The 21564-nt window shown below is 43.5% G+C and overlaps 1 protein-coding gene across 1 annotated transcript in view; it reads right to left on the bottom strand.

Moving 5' to 3' along the window:
- vtg3 (vitellogenin 3, phosvitinless) overlaps positions 1-11231 on the bottom strand; it is a 102343-nt gene extending 91112 nt beyond the window's left edge. The window contains exons 1-5 of the mRNA XM_067989845.1: positions 11157-11231; positions 7886-8137; positions 7327-7488; positions 5675-5823; positions 3905-4055 (exon numbers count right to left, since the gene is read on the bottom strand). Coding sequence (XP_067845946.1) covers positions 3905-4055; positions 5675-5823; positions 7327-7488; positions 7886-8137; positions 11157-11183 — 741 coding nt within the window. The 5' untranslated portion in view covers positions 11184-11231. The remainder of the gene's footprint in view (positions 1-3904; positions 4056-5674; positions 5824-7326; positions 7489-7885; positions 8138-11156) is intronic.
- Positions 11232-21564: the final 10333 nt, after the last annotated feature.

Below are 21564 nucleotides of genomic sequence, written 5' to 3'. Positions count from 1 at the left end.
TCTTAAGGGGCTTGACAGGTTAGATGCTGAGAGGCTCTTTCCCATGGCTGGAGAGTCTAGAACTGGGGGCATAGTCTGAAGATAAGGGGTCGGCCATTCAAGACTGAGATGAGGAGGAATTTCTTTATTCAGAGGGTTGTGAATCTTTGGAATTCTCTACCGCAGAGGGCTATGAAAGCTGAGTCGTTGAGTATATTCAAGGCTGAGATAGATAGATTTTTGGACTCTAAGGGATTCAAGGGATATGGGGATCGGGTGGGAAAGTGGAGTTGAGGTTGAAGATCAGACATTATCTTATTGAATGGCGGAGCAGGCTCGAGGGGCCATATGGCCTCCTCCTTGTCCTATTTCTGATGTTCTTATGTTCAGTTCTATCTTCCTTATGCCACTACGAAGTGAACACACGAACATACGAAAATGACGGGCTGGGAAAGACCAGCTGGTCCATCATCCTGCCTGCACTCTGACTAGACACTTAACCCCTCCCCCTACCCCTGCAGCAATGTAATCTCCTGGGAAATGCAAAAAAAGAGAAAATCCCTGGGCCAATAAAGAAAAAAATGCTCTGGAAAATTCCTCCCTGACCGTCTCAGGCGATCAAAACCAGCCCAGGAGATCACATGGATCAAGTGTAATCTGTAAAACCATTTACCTTCTAAATGATGCAATTCCTGCCCCAATTAAGAAGTGGCCCAGCTCTCTCCTGGAGGTGTGCAGAGAGTCAGCACCCACCGCACCACCCGGCAACCCGTTCCAGAGGCTCACTACTCTCTACTTTTGCGAAGTTTAACACGCATGACCACTGGTCCTCCTCAATCTATCAAACTGGAATAATCTATCAATAGGCATGCTGTCCAGCCCCTTTGTCTACATTAAAGTCGCTGTATCAATACAAGCTGTTGTTACCATCTATATAAAGGGGTTGCCAATTAGTTTCAGTCTTTTTGCTCATCCATTATGAAGATTAGTATAAAATATATTATTTACATTCAATAAATAAATCACTAACAAAGGAAATAAATTCAGGATTAGTACTAGGACCATAAATGGGGAGGGTAGAATATTTTTTAAAATGCAAAGCTTATTCGCTTATGGAATCCATTACCACAAGGAACTATTGAAGTCAAGTCAATTGAACTTGGGGACATTTGATAAACATTTAATGATGCAAGGTAATCTCAATTCACATTAATGATTTGGACTCGGGATTCGGAAGTACAATTTCAAAATTTGCGGACAACACCAAATTGGGGGGTGTGGTTAATACGAAGGAAGAATGCGTCAAAATGCAAAAGGACATTAATAAACTTGCAAAATGGGTGTGTAATTGGCAAATGGATTTCAATAAAGATAAGTGTGAGGTGGTGCATTTTAGTAGAAAATAAGGAAGCCACATGCTGCTTGGATAATAAGAGTCTAAATGGGATAGAGGAGCAAAAGGGATCTCGGGGTACAGATACACAAATCACTAAAAGTAGCGATGCAGGCTAATAAGACAATAAAAAAGGTAAATCAAGCACTAGAGTTCATTTCTAGAGGGATAGAATTGAAAAGCAGAGAAGTTATGTTAAACTTGTATAGAACCTTGGTTAGACCACACTTGGAATACTGTGCACAGTTCTGATCTCCATATTATAGAAAGGATATAGAGGCATTGGAGAAGGTACAAAAAAGATTCACAAGGATGATACCAGAGCTGAGAGGATATCCTTATCAGGAAAGGCTGAAAAGGCTGGGACTCTTTTCTCCAGAAAAGAGAAGGCTGAGGGATGACTTGATAGGGTAGACATAGAGGAAATGTTTCCACTTGTTGGGGACTCCAAAGCTAGAGGTCATAAATATAAAATAGTCGCTAAATATAAAATAAATCCAATAGGGAATTCAGGAGAAACTTCTTTACCGAAAGAGTGGTAAGAATGTGGAATGCGCTATCACAAGGAGTAGTTGAGGCAAATAGCATAGATGCATTTAAGAGGAAGCGAGATAAACACATGAGGGAGAAAGGAATAGGAGGATATCCTGATAGCGTTAGATGAAGTAGGGAGGGAGGAGGCTTGTGTGGAGCATAAACGCCGGCATTGACCAGTTGGGCCGAATGGCCTGTTCCTGAGCTGTAGTTTTGATGTAACTCAATGTAACTTGATGTGTTAAAAGGATAGAGAAAGAGCAGATAAACAGAATTAGAGTACACAGCTCTGATGGGGTTCTTATCTTTATGGACTGAATAGCCTGCTTCTGTATCAAAATATCTATTAGTTTAATCACTCTATGGTTTAATTGCTAACCCAGGGTTAGTTTTGATACATCCGATATCTTTGAAAATACAGAGTAGAAACACTGAACGGTCATTAATAATGAGGACAATTTTAAGTGTCTCCATAAGCTAATAACTAGACAGTATATATAAGACATCCAACATGTAATGTACAACTGTTCTATCTTTAATTGTCAATGCAACTCTTTCTATACTTTTTCACAATTCTATTAATTCAACAACAACAACAGCAACTTGCATTTTATTTAGCCACTTTAACATAGTAAAATGTCCCAAGGCGCTTCACAGGAGTGATCATCAAACAAAATTTGACACCGAGCCACATAAGGAGATATTAGGACAGGCGACTAAAAGCTTGGTCGAAGGAGGTTATTAAAGTGGGTCTTAAGAGAGGAGAGAGAAGTAGAGCGGCGGAGAGGTTTAGGGAGGGAATTCCAGAGCTTAGGGCCTAGGCAGCTGAAGGCACGGCCACTGTAAGAGAAGCATTTTAAAAGCTTTCCATATAATATTGCTAACCTTGTTAGGAAAAGCATTATACAGGCTTTTCCTGTGAACAAGGTTTTCTGTTCCCTGTATGTTAGCATCAGAGGCTTTTGGTCACCTTGTGTAAATGAGGCATCCTTGAGTAATGAACATCCTGTGTCATCCTTACCCCATGTGCATAATATGGGTAAAGGGAGTTGGCCATAGTTTAGTAAGAATACAGCATGCTTTGGGCAAACATAGTGCCCTTGATAAGTTGGAGAAAACTAATCATGGGGGGGGCGGGGGGGGAGGGGGGTGATGTCAGATATTGTGTGTCATCTGGAGTGTAAAGGGAGTAAAATGGATGGCAGCTCCATGAGACAGAGAGGATGATTGATGGAAGGGCCCGAGTTTGCACACGACCCTGTAGAACTGTTTGTGTTAATAAATGTGTACATACTGAGAAGTAAATCATATTTGTTAGAATGTTCTTATACCGAGGCTGGACACACTCAAGTAATATCAAGGACCTTCGAAAAGTGCACCTCGAAACCTTGTATGGTGATGAATTTTGCCAGGTTGTATCCAACATCTTATTAGTATGTTTAATTGTATTCTTATATTTTAACATCTTTACTATTTATTACAGCTTCTTAAAAAAACCTATTATACTTTGAAACAAACCAGCTCAGAGCCTTTTTGATTAAAGACCGAACCATTTAATAGGTCACTCACATCCGCCAATGGTGGAGCGATTAAAATCGGGGATGCACAAGAGGTCAGGATTGGAGGAGCGCAGAGATCTTGGAGGGTTGTAGGGCTGGGGGAGGTTACAGAGATAGGGAGGAGTGAGGTCATGGAGGGATTTGAAAACAAGGATGAGAATTTTAAAATCGAGGTATTGCTGGACCAGGAGCTAATGTAGGTCAGCGAGCACAGGGGTTATGGGTTAATGGGACTTGGCACGAGTTAGGAAATGGGCAGCAGAGTCTTGGAATGCAATAGAATTTTCAATAGGATAATTCAAAAAGAACGATAGCAATCTACAATTATGCGTGAGGTGAATGCGTGTTTAAATATGAATGTCACACAATGCGATTTCAGCCCACCGGTGATAAAAGTACAAATTTCATACATTTATGCAAGCATCACAATCAGATGTACCTGAGTATCATTAAGTGAGGTCTTGACTAAGTGCATTGGCATCTGCAATAGTTCATTGGAAAACTGATATCTCAGAGTCCCCCGCTTCTCCATGGGCTCAGTTGGCATGGATGACGACTGATTTATTAATTCCAACAAGAAAAGGTGCTGCCTGTTTCCAAAACCAAAGACAAGTTATTACGCAGAATTCAAATAATTTAGAGAAGCACTGGACTTACTGTGTGGACAGCTGTCTTCTGAGACGAGCGAATCTCATCATCCGCCATGGTGGACGGGTCCTCCCTGGTAAATGATTTATACTATCGAGAGACCTTGGCCTGAAACTCCGGGTAAGAGTTCAACTTGGAGTAAATGCTGGGAATGAGCCCACTGTCGAACTGCACCACTGATCCTGCCAAAGTTCATTGTGTAAGGAGGAGGAGGGCCTGCTCAAGCAGGCCTTGGGCAATGTGGGGTCACATCTGCAGCATCCTCCCTTGCTGAAGACCCCAGGAGGAAGATGCTGGTCTGGGGGGGGGGGGGTGAGCAGGGCGCTGGGTGGCTCCACTTGGACTTCAGTGGAAATGAAAATCAGGAGAGATGTATAACGGGCAGCTGAATCGATATCGCCCGCTTTACACCATTTCCCAAAGTCAAAATGAACCCCAATAATTGATATTTACATCCAAAACTGCAAAAGTACACACAAATTCATCGACGATTCTTCCAATTGCTTAGCTGTTTAACACAATGTGTAGGATCCGAATCCTTATTTACTCTATCAAAACACCTCATAATTTTGAACACCTTTCTTAAATCTCCTCTTAACCTTCTCTGCTCTAAGGAGAACAATCCCAGCTTCTCTAGTCTCTCCACACAAGTCCCTCATCCCTTGTATCATTCAAATAGATCTCCTCTGCACCCCCTCCAAGTGTTAAAGTTGGATAGCCATGTCATAGAGTTAGAGTTATACAGCACGGATAGAGGCCCTTCGGCCCATCGTGTCCGCGCCGGCCATCAGCCCTGTCTACTCTAATCCCATATTATAGAGTCATAGAGTTATACAGCATGTGGTGAAGGATCGAATACCAGAGCCTGGTCTTCAGTTGTTTCCAAGACTTTATTCACAGAGATTCCCCTTACACACACACCACACCCTAGATAAGCTCTCCTATCAAAAAAGATATGAGGGTCCCCAGTTGAGACCCACCACCTGAATACAATTAACACTCATTGATATAAATCATATAATTAACACCAAGGCCTTGACATCCTTTCTAAAGTGTGGTGCCCAGAATTGGACACAATACTCCAGCTGAAGCCTAACCAATAATTTATAATTTATTAAACTTCTTCGCTGATCTCAGCGAGAGTTGCAAAGGAGGGGGCTGAAATTGAGCTCAGATTAGGGAGAGGTAAGGGGTTCTGGTCATTCTCTATTAACAAACTGCCACAGAATGACACGCAACCCAATGGCATGGAAAGAGTGTGAATCATGGCGATGTTGGGTGAAGGTAGGGTCAGTTCTAGTTGTGAGGACTGATAGCCTACCAAAATCCATTGTCTGGCTTCATGAATGAAGAATAGTTACTTGGACTAGGTACCAGAGGATGTCCGATGGCCAGTTCCCCAATAAGGAGCTAATGCCTTCAGGAAACAAAGAGGGAAGAAAATTGGCAATAAATAAATAATCTGCACGGAAGGAACAGGTTATACACTTACAAGGTTTGGAACACAGCTTTATGGAGAAACTTGCACATCCTGCAATAGGAAATATTCTTTTACGTTTACCTTGATTCCGTACTGGCAGCACCATCAAGTTCATTAAACGGGGTGAACTGATGTGTTTCCTGGCTTATGACTTCGGAAATCTCAGCCCCGTCTTCTGTACTTTTCATAGCGTAAGTGTAAGTGGAAACACTCCGCAGGTTCTTGCCTTTCTACGTAAGAAGAGAACAGGAACTGTTTGACTTTGATTTTAATTATAGTGGCCTTGTCTTAAGTTTCTTTCCCTCCACATAAGCCTCTGGCTGATTTTGATAAATTTTCGTCTGGTGGCAATCTGGCCAAGCGGATCGATGGCCTGTTATAGAACCCGGCCGATTTTCAATTCATTGAAGTTGATGGAATTAAAATCGGTCAGGTTCTAAAATCGATTACCACCTGTGCAGTGAAGATTAAAATTTGCCCCATAGTCTCTAATACCTCTCACCAACTGGAATGAGGAATTTCTGTGCAGTTTCAACATCACTGCTATTCCCTCAAGAATTCATGATGTACTGGTCCAGTTAGGAACCTAAATACTTAAGAACAGGAGTTTGACCATTTGGCTAATTAAAAGCCTGTTGTTTTGTTTGTCAAGGCAGCTTGATCCATTTCCTTCCAATTCCTTGCTTTTTTTTCTCCATATCCGTTAATACTTTCCCTTCAAGTCTTTGTGTGAACACGTTTCTCCCGGATTTGCATTTAACTGGCTTCGCTCAAATTCTAAGATCCTGACTCCGGTTGGGATTTGCCTAATATGGAGAAGAGTAATTCCCTGTCAGCCCTGTCAATTCCCTTTAATATTTGAACACTTTGATCAGATCACCCCTTATCCTCCTCATTTCCGGGGCACGTAACCCGAGTTTATCCAATCTCCCATCATAGCTCACTCCTTCCATTCTGGTGAATCCCTGCTGAACTCTCTCCAAAGCCAGATTGCAAAAGATTGCCTCTGGTTCCATTAGTCTTAATTTTCGCTTGCAATCTCGTGTGCCAAACCTTATCAAATGTCTCCTGGAAACCCATACGTCCCACATCCATTGAACCCCTACTGTCCACAGTCTTAATGACTCTAGATTAATTAGAATTTTATAGTGAAACCTTTGAGTGAAAAAGAAAACTGCATTCACAGCAGTGAACACACATGGGGGGCAATTTTGACTTTGTGCGATAGTGTAAAATGTATTTCCATTGATTTCAACGAGCTTGATTGCAATTTTGAGGGCTGCCGATTTGCTATCACCCGGTTTGCACTATCGCACAAGGTCAAAATTACCTCTGTAAGAAACTGTATAGGAAGCACTTCAATTAATTCCATCGTTAATCTTGAGCGTAAAGGAAAAATAAAGTGAATGTACAGTGAGCATGAAATAAATGTTAGCAAAGCCTCTCCACATATGAGAGCAGTGTTTAATGCTTATACATTCACTTTAACCCAGATATGATGCGTGATATTAGCATACAAATGGTGCATGAACGAATGAACCCATGAACGAATAAAAAAAACATGTTTGTTTGACCTTTCTCTGCCCCCTCTTTTAATGGAAGGCTACTATCTCCACTGAAAAGGTAGGCGTGGAGGGTCATTTAAATGTGTTAAGCGTTCATCTGATTTCTCTGCTATTCATTATTTTTTTTCTTGACTAAGCGTCCACACAAAGTATAATTTTTGCATTTACCAGTTGGCAGATTTCACATGACTGAGTATAAGCAGCACCCTTGGTCACTGAGATTTTCTCCTGACAGCGGTTCAGATCCTTGGATTTTGTGACAGTGATGCGTCCGGCCTTCTTATCTTCCTGAATTACGTAGCTTGCGTGACAGATGCCTTCCACCCCATTCTAGGCAAAACAACAGACTTGATCAGTGCACAGTACAACATGGAAAAAATATCGCCAACACTCTTGTCATGTTACGGACTCTCAAACTCACGACCTCCACCACCTAGAAGGACAAGGGCAGCAGGTGAGTGGGAACACCACCACCTCCAAGTTCCCCTTCAAGTCACACACCATCCCGACTTGGAAATATATCAGCCGTTCCTTCATCGTCGCTGGGTCAAAATCCTGGAACTCCCTACCTAACAGCACTGTGCGAGCACCATCAGCACACGGACTGCAGTGGTTCAAGAAGAAGGCTCACCACCACCTTCTCAAGAACAACTAGGGATGGGCAATAAATGTGCCAGCGACTCCCACATCCCGTGAATGGGTATAATAATAAAAAAAAATGATGTACCTCTTGCAACTCATAGATATTCTGCGTCTTTTTAATACTGATCTGCAGGATGTCCAGAATGCCTCTGTAGATGTTGAGGATATTCTCGGACAGGTCTGGAGGGGCGTAAATGTTTCCAACCCGGCCATTGCTGTATTCAAACCTTATAGGTTTGCTGAGTTGCACGCTCAGCTTCCGAGTCAGCTTCCGAGCTGGAATAAATTGATCGTCTGGCCAAATCCCGCTGTACTCTTGAATTTGAGGTGAGATAATCTTGAGGGAGGAAGAGCAAAGAACAATAATGTTTTTCAAAAGAAAGAAACGTTAAGTGCTTTTGGAGAGCGTTGATCTACGCTTGTACGAATTACCACTCGGTCACTGCTTAATAATTATAAAATGTACGCCAGTGCATGTGAAGAAACGATTGTATGTAACACTGAGTTTTATTCATACTTTTAGGCAGTAGTTGTACTGTGCTAGCAGTCTGACACCGGAGATCTTGGACTGCGATTTGCAGCCAACAAGACCACTGTTGTGTTCGTCTGACTGCAAATTGAACTCTTGCTGCCAGGAGAGAGTTTTGCACGAAACATTAAAAAAGACTCAGCGGGGGAGAAATTAATCCTTGTTGTGCCTGTTTTTCACGTGGAAACTGCGGGGGGGGGGGGGGGGAGGGGAATGGGGGAGGGGCAAAAAGGAGCAAATTTGAGGGGCCATGTCCCGTGCCCCATGGATGCCTGAAATATGTCCAACGTCGTATTGGCCTCGGACGATATTCAGGCATCCCGGGGCAGCCGCCTTAAACAGCCATTAAGCCCCTTGCATATGTTAATGAGGGGCCTAACGCTTGTTAAGGACTCCTTCGAGAAATTGGGCGCCGGGCCTGCTCTGCCAGGATTTCCAAATCGTTTGTGACAGCCTAACCAACAAACAGGAAAAATTTACTGTAATGTGGAGCCAGGAAGAGTAAGAGTGTCCCTCCCAGTTCCACAGCACTAATGTAGGCTGCTGCTGGCCTACACTAGCCCCCAAGCCCCTCCACCACCCGGGACTTATTTGGGAACAGCTGCCGATGAGGGAAGCAGCGCGAATTGGATCCTGGTAACGCCCACGAGCTGCCTCTTTGCCACGAGCTAGCAATGTGATAATGACCAGGTTTTAGATGTCGGTGAGGGACACCGGGGAAAATTCTACTGCTCTTCTCAAGATTGTGCCATTAGATCTTTTACACCCATCCGAGAGGGCAGACGGGACCTCCGATTTAAGGTCTCATCTGAACTGGACTGCACTAGAGCATCAGCCAGATGGAGTGGGACGTGAACCTCACAATCTTCTAACTCAGAGGTGAGAGTGCTACCAACTGAGCCATAGCTAACAAGAAGGTGCAATTTCTGTCGAACCATCAGTTTATTTGCCCGAAAATGGGTCATATCAAATTTTTACCCCAGTACACTTATGGAAGTGCTCACGAGGTCCGTCTGAGCTCTTTACACTGCTCTGGAGTTATATTCAAGGCAGTGCTAAACATAAGGGGTGTGAGGTGGCCTCACTGAGGGTCTGACATCACTGCACTCTGGAATTATATTGTCACTTTTGTGTACTTGGCAGTATAACTGCATCATTAGATATTAAGGTTGCTGGTGCCTTTGTCTGGTCTACTAACTTGAAGAAATGTTGATTATTGTTAAGAGCAAAGTAAAAGTGGTTTTATGATAACTGAATTAAGCCCCAGTTTGTAATAGAGCAGAGCCTTAGTGCATTCTGTGCAACAAGTCCATTTTTTACTTGTGGGAGGAGTGGAAGCAGGGATTAAAATGCACAGCTGATAAGGCTGTTAAAAAAGCATGCGGATCTTTGGCTTTATAAATAGAGGCATAGGTGGTGATTTTAACACCCCAGGGCTTGTGGGGGGTTAAAAACGGGCAACCCACCTCTAACCTGCCCACTTCCGGTTTTAACGGAGGCGGGTCGGGACGAGGGCGACCAATCCGCTCTCAGGCGGTGGGTCGTTCACTAAAATATTTCAAGGAGGCTGCGTGCCTCCATTGTAAGTAAAGTTTTATTTTTAACACCTGCAGGCCAGGTTCCCCGGGTCGCGGGAAACCCGAGGAGGTCTGGATCCATCAGGTAAGTGACTTTACAGCACTGCTTGTCAGGCAGGAGGAGGAGGAGGAGTGCTTCCCCCCCCCCGGCCCACCAAGCTTCCATGTTTACCTCCCGCGATCCGACCCCCCGTGATCGTCCGACCCCCTGCCCTTCTCCCCCTACCATGTCCGACTCCACACTGCCCCCCCCCCCACCCCGGTGATGTTTGACTCCCCCCCCCACGTGATCTTCAACTCCCCCTCCCCGCGACCATTAAAAGCACATTTGTACATATTTATCAAGGTGAAGCATGACGTCACTGGCAATTAAAATCTAGCAGTCGGGGAAATGGCCACACATGGCATTACAGAGGTAGATTTTAAACTTGCCGCTTAGGTGTAAAGCTGGCGTTGCAAATCGACCGCCCGTTATAGAAACCACCCTGTTTTCATTGACATTGAAATCAAGGGAATGAAAATCGGGCCTTTTCTATAATGGGCGGCCAATGCCAATCACAAACTTGACACCCGAAGGGCAAATTAAAAATCTCACCCCCGTTTCGGCACAATTTGCCAACTCGTTATAAAATAGCCAATCGTTAGCGATGGCCACCGCTGGGCAATATTTAAATAACCGAGATATAATAAAATAAAATATAATAATAATAAAAAAACTGTACGTGCTGGAAATCTGAAGTAAGAACAGAAATTTCTGAGAAGGCACTGCAGGCCTGTCAGCGTTTGAAAAGTGAAAAAGGTCTTTGAGGATAAAAAATCAGAATTGAAAAGGAGGAAGGTGGATAGACAGGCCCCTTCTCCCAGCCTCCACCTCTCCCCCTCCACCCCGTTATGGGACCGACTGAAGGAACGTTACTAAATTAGAAACTTTGATTCGTAATGTTACCTGTTCTCCCCAATCCCATGTTTTGTTTTTGAACAATTCTGCCAAAGCTTTGCTAACCGAAATGTTAATCTGTTTACTCTTTTTCTCAGAGGATGGCTTTTTAAGTTTCCAGCATTTTCTGCATTCAATTGATCAACTCAGGGCAAATGGGAGCTCTCAGCTCGGGAGCGAATGTAGGGGGACCAGGCTTGTGCAACCCGCGATTTTCCATGGGAGGGCGCAATTGGAAAACCTACCCACCGAATTTTGGTACAATTTAAATTATGCTAGCTGACTACGATTCCGTAACTTAAATGATACTTACCTTAAGGAGGTGGTTCTTCTGCCCCATTGAAGTAATTTGCACTTTGCTGGTTATCTTAAGACCTCCCTTAGCCAAGCCATCTTCTGGAAGGCCGGTCAGAATGACGCCTTCATACTGGTAAATGTACGACTTCCTTTGACGGAAAACAGGCTCTACAAGTAAAGGGAGTTAGTAATAGTTTAAGCATGTACAGGGTCAGTGGTTAAAAAAAAATGGCATTCTTAAGCCACTTGAAATCCAGAAGAAAAAAATCCTTACCATGGTGCAATTGTTGGCTCCCTGAGGGGAAAAAACAATGAAGAAAAGTCAGAAAGAGTGTTCCATTCATGAAATACTTTTAAAATATTGCTTTTTTTTTTGCTCGAACAATTCGCATAAGTAGTTGAACTGAATATGATCATAGAATCTTACAACGCAAAAGGAAGCCATTCGGTCCATCGTGCCTGTGCCGGCTCTTTGAAAGAGCGATCCAATTAGTCCCACTCTCCCCCGCTCTTTCCCCATAACCCTGCAAATGTTTCCTTTTCCAAGTACTTATCCAATTACCTTTTGAAAGTTACTATTGAATCTGCTTCCACCACCCTTTCAGGCAGTGCTTTCCAGATCATAACAACTCGCTGCGTAAAAAATAATTCGTCTCATCTTCCGCCTGGTTCTTTTGCCAATTATATTAAATCTGCGTTCTCTGGTTATTGACCCTCCTGCCAGTAGAAGCAGCTTCTCCTTACTTACTCTATCAAAGCACCTCTATTAAATCTCCCTTTAACCTCCTCAGCTCTAAGGAGAACAATCCCAACTTCTCCAGTCTCTCCACATAACTGAAGTTCCTCATCCTGGCTATCATTCTAGCAAATCTACTCTGCACCCTCTCCATGGCCTGAAGATTGAGGCAATATAAACTTACCCACAAGGACAAAGACCAGTGCAAAAATAAACGCCCTCATTATAATAAATACCAAATGCGACTTGCGTCTCTCGCTGCCCCTTTATAGCAAATACTCAAACCCATGTGACCGCATGTGCCCTATTCTGCGACCAATCATTTTCCATGCAGTTTGGTTTGACTCATGGACTAGTGGAGGATAAAGTATTTAATTTTTTTGGAAGTAGCAAAAATTGTTCAGTAAACAAGATCTTCAATGAATGTCTTTGCAATGATTTTGAAGAGAGATAGGCTTTTCTGTTTTAAAAGTGTATTTGCAATCTCTCTATGTCACACTTGGCACTAGACCTTGGCACTGTATTGCTTTATGGGTTATGGTGACCTAGAGTCTGCACAAATGTCTCGACATGTCAAAAAATTGCTGTTATCTTTTTGCTTTAATGTTTGAAATATAAAACTAACCTCTTTTATATTTCATTTGTAAATGACCAGTTGAGTATATAATAGCGTATTTTCACAATACTCTTGTGTTCCCTCTGCTGGAAATTATAATCTAGTCCCTTTTTGGATGACTCAGGGTCATATATTATTTTTGTGCTGCGTTCTGGAGGGGATTGCACCATCCAAGATTTGAACTAATGATGGAATCTGTAACATCTCCATAGAGAAGCTTTTTGCACGGTTTATAGATAGGAGCCCTAGAGCCTTGAACAAGGTAAGTTGGAGTTGGAGTTGCTAACACAACCCTCCCCATGAGTCAGAAGGTGAATACACAACTGCTAGCCCCGCCTCCACAGGAAACTTTGAATGGGGTGGAGATCCAGCATATCCTGTCCCAATTACTGCCACCGCAAGTCTCCGCCTACCCCAAATCCACAGGAAACTATGCAACTTTTTACTGGGACCAATAAGTCTGGTAGCAGAGAAGTTTGATGAAACAGGAAAGACACAAGTTAACTTAACCATCTTCTTATGTTTTGGGTATTTGGTCATCACTAGGAACCCATTTTCTCACCCAGTGTCTACTTATTCAATAATTATAGGTAAGACCTGCTAGAATGATTCGCTGAAAAGCAATATAATTGGTAATAATTTTGTTCAAACCATTGTGGCCGATTTTAACCCCACCCGCCCGGTGGAAGGACAATGGAAGTTAAAATTGGGCGCAGTGTAAAACGGGCAGTGGATCCATTCCTGCCTGTTTCAAATAGGAGCTTCCTCCAGATGGGCCTTAGCTTGCCAGAAAATGCACATTGCGCGCTAATGGGGAAGAGATATGACAGCACCTCCCAAACCTGCGACCGTTACTGCCTAGAAGGACAAGGACAGCAGGGACATGGAAACCCCATCTCCTCCAAGATCCCCTTGTGGTCACACGCCATCCTGACTTGGACATATATCGCCGTTCCTTTATTGTCGCTGGGTCAAAATCCTCAAATTCCCAATCTAGCAGGGGGAGAATCTTTACTGCACGGATTGCAGAGGTTCAGGAAGGTTCCCCATCACCTTCTCAAGGGTAACTAGGGATGGGCAATAAATGCCAACTTACTAGCGATGCCAATATCCCAAGAATTAATTTTAAAAAAAAGCTTTTTCTGCTCCCTACTTCCCCAGAAATCTTTTTTTCCAGCACAAGCACGATGGGCCAAATGGCCTCCTTTTCTGCTGTATCATTCTATGATTCTAGGAACTGGTGCACAAGGCAAAGGCGATATGTGCATGTGGGTATGTTCATTTCAATCCACCAAGTAGAATTTCTCACCACTTCAGCACAGCAAGCAAAGAATTCTCACCTTGCTCAATATTTATTTAGCACATTATTATCACACTGAAATGTCTCGAAGTACTTCACAGAATAAATTACTTTTGAAGTATAGTCACTGTTGTTAGATAGAAAGAAAGAACTTGCATTTAAATATCACCTTTCATGACCTCAGGAAGTCCCAAAGCAGCTTTTCAGACAATGCAGTACTTTTGAAGTGTAGTCTCTGTTGTAATGTAGGAAATGCAGCAGCCAATTTGCACACAGCAAGGTCCCACCAACATCAATGAGATAATGACCAGATAATCTATTTTAGTGGTGTTGGTTGAGGGATAAATATTGGCCAGAACATCAGGGAGAACTCCCCCACTCGTGGGATCTTTTACGTCCATCTGAGAGAGCAGACAGGGCGTTGGTTTAACCTCTCATCCAAAAGACAGCACCTTCAACTATGCAGCATCCCCTCAGTATTGCATTGTAGTCTCTAGCTTAGAATCTTGTACTCAAGTCTCCAGAGGGGGACTTGAACCTATAACCTTCTGATTCATGAGGCGAGAGTGCTACCAACTGAGCTAAGACTGATACATTGAGTAACTGCTCTGCACAATCAACAATCCCCCCCAAAAAACCCAAAACTGAATGACAAATCAATCTGTTTTTGGTTATGTTGATTGAGGGAGGAATGTTGGCCAGGACTCTGTGCGAACTCCTTACTGGTCTTCAACTAGTAGTGCGGGATCCTTGACTTGCCCCATAACAGGTAGATAGAACCTCAGTTTAGTGTCTTATCCAAAGGACAGTATGCCTGATAGTGCAGCACTCTCTCAGTACTGCACCGGAATGTCGACCTAGTTTACATGTTCTACTGCTAGTATGTGGGGCTTGAATCCACAGCCTTTTGATCTTGAGGTTCAAGTGCTATCAACACGAGCTAAACTAACACGAGCATGGAGTAACTCAGGCTTCTTGCTGCACAACTCTGCAGTTCCAGGTCATGGTGACTTTATGGCATGGTTCGTACAGATTACAAATCATGGAGAGGTTTACTCAACAAAATAAATAACCACGGTGGACTTTAGCCTGAAGGGTGACGCTAGAAAGTTTGATAATTTTGCACAGAGTTTGAGGTACCTCAGCATGAAAAGTTATAGCACTGTTTAGCTTGTGGTCGCAAATTGATCTCAAGAAAAGATTACAAATGTCTGAATATTCTCTAGGCACAGCCACCTGGGGGTTGGGGGGGAAGGATGGGGAAGAGGGATAAGGGGGTTGTGTCCGGCCCAAAACGCTTTGAAATGGGTTACATAGAATTACATGGATGTTACAACACAGAAACAGGCCATTCTGCACAACAGGAGTGTTTACAATTATGAAAGGTTTGGACAAATTGGATCCAACTAAGCTCTTTTGCCATGAACAGAGTTTAAACACTTGTGGTCATATTTACAATTTAACGACAACAAAAGAAAATAGGAAATGCAGGAGGAACCTTTTTACTGAGAGGGTGGTGAGAATGAGGAACAGATTATTGGCACAGGTGGTGGAACAAGAAACCTTAATGGGTTTCAAGAAGGAACTAGACAGCTTCTTGTCAACAAATGAGATGCAGGATTATTAGAAATGCACTGAGGGAATACTGTGGATAGGTGGGATGGATGGACCAAAGGTCATCTCCTGCCTGAAACTGTTACTATGTTGCTGTTATGTTCCTATATAACCAGTCCATGTTGGCGCTTACCCTCCTGGCAGTCACCTGGGGTGGGGGGGTGGGGTGGGGAAGTTATTACGAGCAGTAATCCTACCCCCATGTCTCACCAACTTGATTGAATTTTTTGAGGAGGCAACAAGGAGGGTCGATGAGGGTGACGCATTTGATGTAGTCGACATGGGTTTTAGCAAGGCTTTTGATAAGGTCCCACATGGCAGACCGGTCAGAAAAGTAAAACCCATGGGATCCAACGGAAAGTGACAAGTTGGATCCAGAATTGGCTCAGTGGCAGGAAGCAAGGGGTAATGGTCAACAGTTGTTTTTGTGACTGGAAAGCCGTTTCCAGTGGGGTTCCGCAGGGCTCAGTGCTAGATCCCTTGCTTTTTGTGGTATACGTCAATGATTTAGACTTAAATGTAGGGGGCATGATTAAGAAGTTTGCAGATGCTACAAAAGTTGGTCATGTGGTTGATAGTGAGGAAGAAAGCTGTAGACTGCAGGAAGATATCAATGGACTGTCAGGTGGGCAGAAAAGTGGCAAATGGAATTCAATCCAGAGAAGTGTGAGGTAATGCATTTGGGGAGGGCAAACAAGGCAAGGGAGAACACAATAAATGGGAGGATACTGAGAGGTGTAGAGGAACAGAGGGACCTTGGAGTGCATGTCCACAGACCCCTGAAGGTAGCAGGACAGGTAGATAAGGTGGTTACAAAGGCATATGGGATACTTTCCTTTATTAGCCGAGGCATAGAATATAAGTGCAGGGAGGTTATGCTAGAACTATATAAAACACTAGTTAGGCCACAGCTAGAGTGCTGCGTACAGTTCTGGTCACCACATTACAGAAAAGATGTGATTGCACTAGAGAGGGTACAGAGGAGATTTACGAGGACTGGAGAATTTTAGCTATGAGGAAAGATTGGGTGGGCTGGGGTTGTTTTCTTTGGGACATAGGAGACTGAGGGGAGATTTAATGGAGGTGTATAAAATTATGAGGGGCCTAGATAGAGTGGATAATAAGGACCTATTTCCCTTAGCAGAGAGGTCAATAACCAGGGGATATAGATTTAAAGTAGTTGGTAGAAGGATTAGAGGGGAGTTGAGGAGAAATTTTTTTTACCCAGAGGGTGGTGGGGGTCTGGAACTCACTGCCTGAAAGGGTGGTAGAGGCAGAAACCCTCATGGCATTTAAAAAGTACTTGGATGTGCACTTGAAGTGCCGTAACCTATAGGGCAACGGACCAAGAGCTAGAAAGTGGGATTAGGCTGGATGGCTCTTTTTCGGCCGGCACAGACACAATGGGCCAAATGGCCTCCTTCTGTGCTGTAAATTTCTATTATTCTATGTGCCCATCCTGTTCCCATATCCCTTTATTCCCCTTTCTTTTAACCACCTGTCCAATCTATTCTTTACTGTTGGTTTGGTCCCTGCCTCAAACACCAACTCTGAGTTGTCAGTGCTTTTCACAACCCTCTGTGCAAAAAAGTTATGGGATTCTGTTTGCCTCTCTCGTCCACCTTGCTTCAATTCACAGAACTGTTCTTTATGTGTGATTCTGCCTCTAGAAGTCTGCATTGGGATAATTAACTCCCCCGAGTTTATGTGCACGCACACACATGCGCGATCACACAAAGGTACACGCTACACTTAAAACACGCTGTAGCAGCATGTAAGAAAGAAAGTAGTCTGTTTCTCCATCAAACAATATTGAGGTATGGGATTTTCTCTGTTTGCTAAACCATAAACCCATTTACAAAGAGTTGTGTTGTGTTCTTACCCACCTCTAGTTCTTATGTTTCAGCTCTGACTCAGTGGTAACACTGTTGCCTCTAAGTCAGAAGGTTGTGGGTTCAATTTGCATTTATATAGCGCCTTTCACAACCTCAGGACGTCCCAAAGCACTTTACAGCCAATGAAGTACTTTTGAAGTGTAGTCCCTGTTGGGGAAAGCAACAGCCGATTTGTGGACAGCAAGCTCCGACAAACAGCAATGTGATAATGACCAGATAAACTGTTTTTAGTGATGTTGGTTGAGGGATAAATATTAGCCAGGACACCGGGGAGAACTCCTCTGCTCTTCTGCAAAATAGTGCCATGGGATCTTTTACGTCCACCTGATAGGGCAGACGGGGCCTCGGTTTAACATCTCATCCGAAAGACGCTACATAAATGCAAGTTGTTGTTTTTCTGCTTTCCATTTGTTCGTTTATTTGACACCTTTGCTAGTTAACTCACAGAACTAGAACTTTCTCTGGGTTTTGTGACACCGCAGTGAAGTGCTCGATACTGAATTCTTTGTCTATGTTGGGGAAGGTGTTATCAAGTTGATGGCCATTCAGCTCCAGGAAGAAGGAAGAGATACCTTAAGTGCCGAAGTGACTTTCATGTTTCTGATAGTCCTCAGAAAAGATAAATAAAACACAGTTTAAATGTCATTACTTATAAATGTCTTGTATAAATAGAATAGTCAAGCAGGGCAACTGTGAAATAGAGAATTAATTCTAGTCACGAGGATGACCAATATGCCCCACTCGTAATAGCATCTCACACATAGAAGATACTCAGTGGTTAATTGTTGGACGCAGAATTCATTCCGCTCATGAGGAAAACCTGACAACTCAGTCACTTGTGAGTTATTAGATATTCGCCCGTCTGGAATACATTCTGCATTTGACAAGCTCTCCAAAGTTAAAGTTGTCAGTCGTGGCTCAGTGGGTAGCCCTCTCATGCTCTGAGTTAGAAGGTTGTGGCTACAAGTCCCTCTCCAGAGATTTGAGCATGTAATCCAGGCTGACACTTTAGCCCGGTAGTGAGGGAATACTGCACTGTCGGAGATGCCATCTTTTGGATGAGATGTTAAACCAAGACCCTGTCTGCCTTCTCAGGTGGACATAAAAGATCCCATGGCACTATTTCGAAGAAGAGCAGGAGATTTCCCCCCGGTGTCCTGGCCAATATTTATTTCTCAACCAACATCACTAAATACAAAACAGATTAGCTGCTTATTATCACATTGCTGTTTGTGGGACGTTTCTGCACCCAAATTGTCCCAAAAATGTCCCAAAGCTCTTTACTGCCAATGAAGTACTTTTGAAGTATAGTCACTGTTCTAGTGTAGGAAATGCAGCAGCCAATTTTCTCACAGCAAGGTCCCACAAACAGCAATGTGATAAATGACCAAGCGATCTATTTTTAGTGATGTCGGTTGGTTGGCGTTAAGGCTGCCCAGTCCTGACACAGGGATCTCATGTAACTTGTGGGAACCCTGGTGTACACTTTCCAGATTCATTAAGATCGGCTTTCGGGAAGAACTGGCCAAAAAAAATGGCTTAATAAGGAATTAGTTTTAAATTGGAGAGGGTCATAGAAGAACCAAAGGGGAAAATCGGCAAGTAAAAATGAAATAACAGTGTTGCTTAACCAAAACATTACCAATATTAATAAAGAAGACCATAGGATGTCCCAAAGTGATTCCCAGCCAACAAAGAACTTTGGAAGTGGTCGCTGTTGTAACGTAGGGAAACGCGGCAGCCAATTTGTGCACATCAAGATCCCACAGGCAGCAATAAGTAAAATGGTCAGATAATCTGTTGTTGTGACGTTGGTTGAGGAGAACTCCCCTGCTCTGCTACATGGGATTTTTGATGTCCACCTCAGAGGACAGATGGGAAAAATTCGGTTTATCTGAAAGACGGCACCTCCGACAGTGCAGCACTCCCTCAGTAATGTGCTGAAGTATCAGCCTAGATTATGTGCTCGGCTCTGGAGTGGGACTTGAACCTTCTGACTCAGAGGAAACAGTTCGACCACTGAGGCAAGCTTATCACCTTAATGAAGGGACATAAATATAGTCTTGTGAAAGGTCTGAGTGTGAAGGAAGAGTTTATTTCCGAATCTAGATCCTCTGTTTTAATCTCACCAATTTTCATTGTCAACACCAATTCTCACCCCTCCCCGCTTTCCCTGAAACAATTGAGTCTTTGCTGAGGCACAGTTCCACAGGCACCGGTCACCCTCTTGTACCTTGCCCAGTTTCTTGTCCAAGTGGCCATTATTCATGCCCAAGCTTTTTGCAGTGAGTGTCAGCGGGCTATTTGATCACAGAGTGCATCGCAGTCAAGCCCAATCCTGTGCTCACCCAACATCCAATGGTGCCCTTTCCGGTAGGAGTCATTGGTCAGCGGCCTGAAGCGAGAAACCTCGTCGCATTTTCCCTCTTCAAGCCTGCGTGCTAAGGCCAAGGCCAACTGCAGCCTTCCAACTCTCACCGTGACAACTCAACTTTTGAATAGAATTTAAAGCAAAGAAGTTATGTAAAGCTTATATTGAACCTTGGTTAGACCACCCTTGGAGTACTGTGCACAGTCCTGGTCTCCGTATTATTAAAAGGGTATAGAAGCACTGGATAAAGTGCAAAAAAGGATTTACTAGGACGATACCAGAACTGAGAGGATATACCTATTAGGAAAGACTGAACAGGCTGGGGCTCTTTTCTCTAGAAAGGAGAAGGCTGAGGCATGACCTGATAGAGGTCTTTAAAATTATGAAAGGGTTCGATAGGGTAGACGTAGAGAAAATGTTTCCACTTGTGCGGGAGTCCAAAACTATGGGTCATAAATATAAGATAATAACTGATAAATCCAATAAGGAATTCTAAAAGCACTTCTTTACTCAGAGAGTGATGAGAATGTAGAACTTGCTACCACAAGGAGTAGTTGAGGCAAATTGCATAGATGCATTTAAGAGGAAGCTGGATAAACACATGAAGGAGAAAGGAATAGAAGAATGAGAGGTGATCTTATTGAAACGTATAAAATTCTTGGAGGTCTTGACAGGGTAGATGCTGAGAGGCTGTTTCCCCTGACTGGAGAGTCTAGAACTAGAGGTCATAGTCTCAGGATAAGTGGTCAGCCATTTAGGACTGAGATGAGGAAAAAATTCTTCACTCAGAGGGTTGGAATTCTCTACCCCAGAGGGTTGTGGGTGCTCAGTCGTTGAGTATATTCAAAACTGAGATTGAAAGATTTTTAAGGGAAACAAGGCATATGGGGATCGAGCTGAAGTAAAAGATCAGCCACGATCTTATTGAATGGCGGAGCAGGCTCGAGGGGCCGTATGACCTACTCCTGTTCCTATTTCTTATGTTGTTATGTTCTTATGATATGCTGATAGGGTGAGATGTGTTAAGGTGGGAGGAGGCTCGTGTGGAGCATAAACAACGACATAGACCAGTTGGGCCAAAAGGCCTGTTTCTGTGTTGTAACTTGTATGTAATTCTATGTAACTAACTCAATACAGCCAGGGGATTGGAAGCTGTATAATTCAGCTACTGATTGGATAAGCTCACTGAGCCATCAGAGGCAGTTCTAGATGTTTCTAAGTAAACATTTCCAAGTTATCATCTGCCCTTTAACAGCCAGCGTTGGTCCCTCGAATCATTTTTTTCTTTGCTTTGCTTTATCATCCTTTCTAAAGATTCAGGTCATTAAGACCTTTGCAGTGTGTTTGTTCTATGGGGGCGGGCGAGGGGATTAAAAGGACACAATTTGTTGAAACAGCCAAAAGTTGACAGGACATTTTGAATGCCGGACATGAGAGAGCCAAATGCGAATCAATTTAAAGGACTTGATTATAAAGGGGATGTAAATCCATGGGCTCCGATCCTGGAGGTTATGCCAGGATCATGCCCAAAGGTGACCCCCAGCGCTGACCTCACAATGAGACGTCGACCCTGTGCTGCCAGAAACTCTGGTGCAATGGGTGAGATGCTGCTCTAGATACCCCATTCTACCCCCCCACCCCCGTGAAAGAAAGAAAGAACTTGCATTTATATCGTGCCTTTCACAATCTCAGGACATCCCAAAGCACTTTTCAGCCAATGAAGTACTTTTGAAGTGTAGTCACTGTTGTAATGTAGGGAAAGCAGCTGCCAATTTGTGCACAGCAAGATCCCACAAACAGCAATGTAATAATGACCAGATCATTTGTTATTAGTGATGTTGGTTGAGGGATAAATGTTGACCGGGACAGTGAGGAGAACTTCCCTGGTCTTC

This window comes from Heptranchias perlo, chromosome 9, assembly GCF_035084215.1.
Source record: "Heptranchias perlo isolate sHepPer1 chromosome 9, sHepPer1.hap1, whole genome shotgun sequence".
NCBI classification, from domain to species: domain Eukaryota; kingdom Metazoa; phylum Chordata; class Chondrichthyes; order Hexanchiformes; family Hexanchidae; genus Heptranchias; species Heptranchias perlo.
The sequence above is the reverse complement of the archived record's forward strand: the minus strand, read 5'-3'. Positions and strand labels throughout refer to the sequence as shown.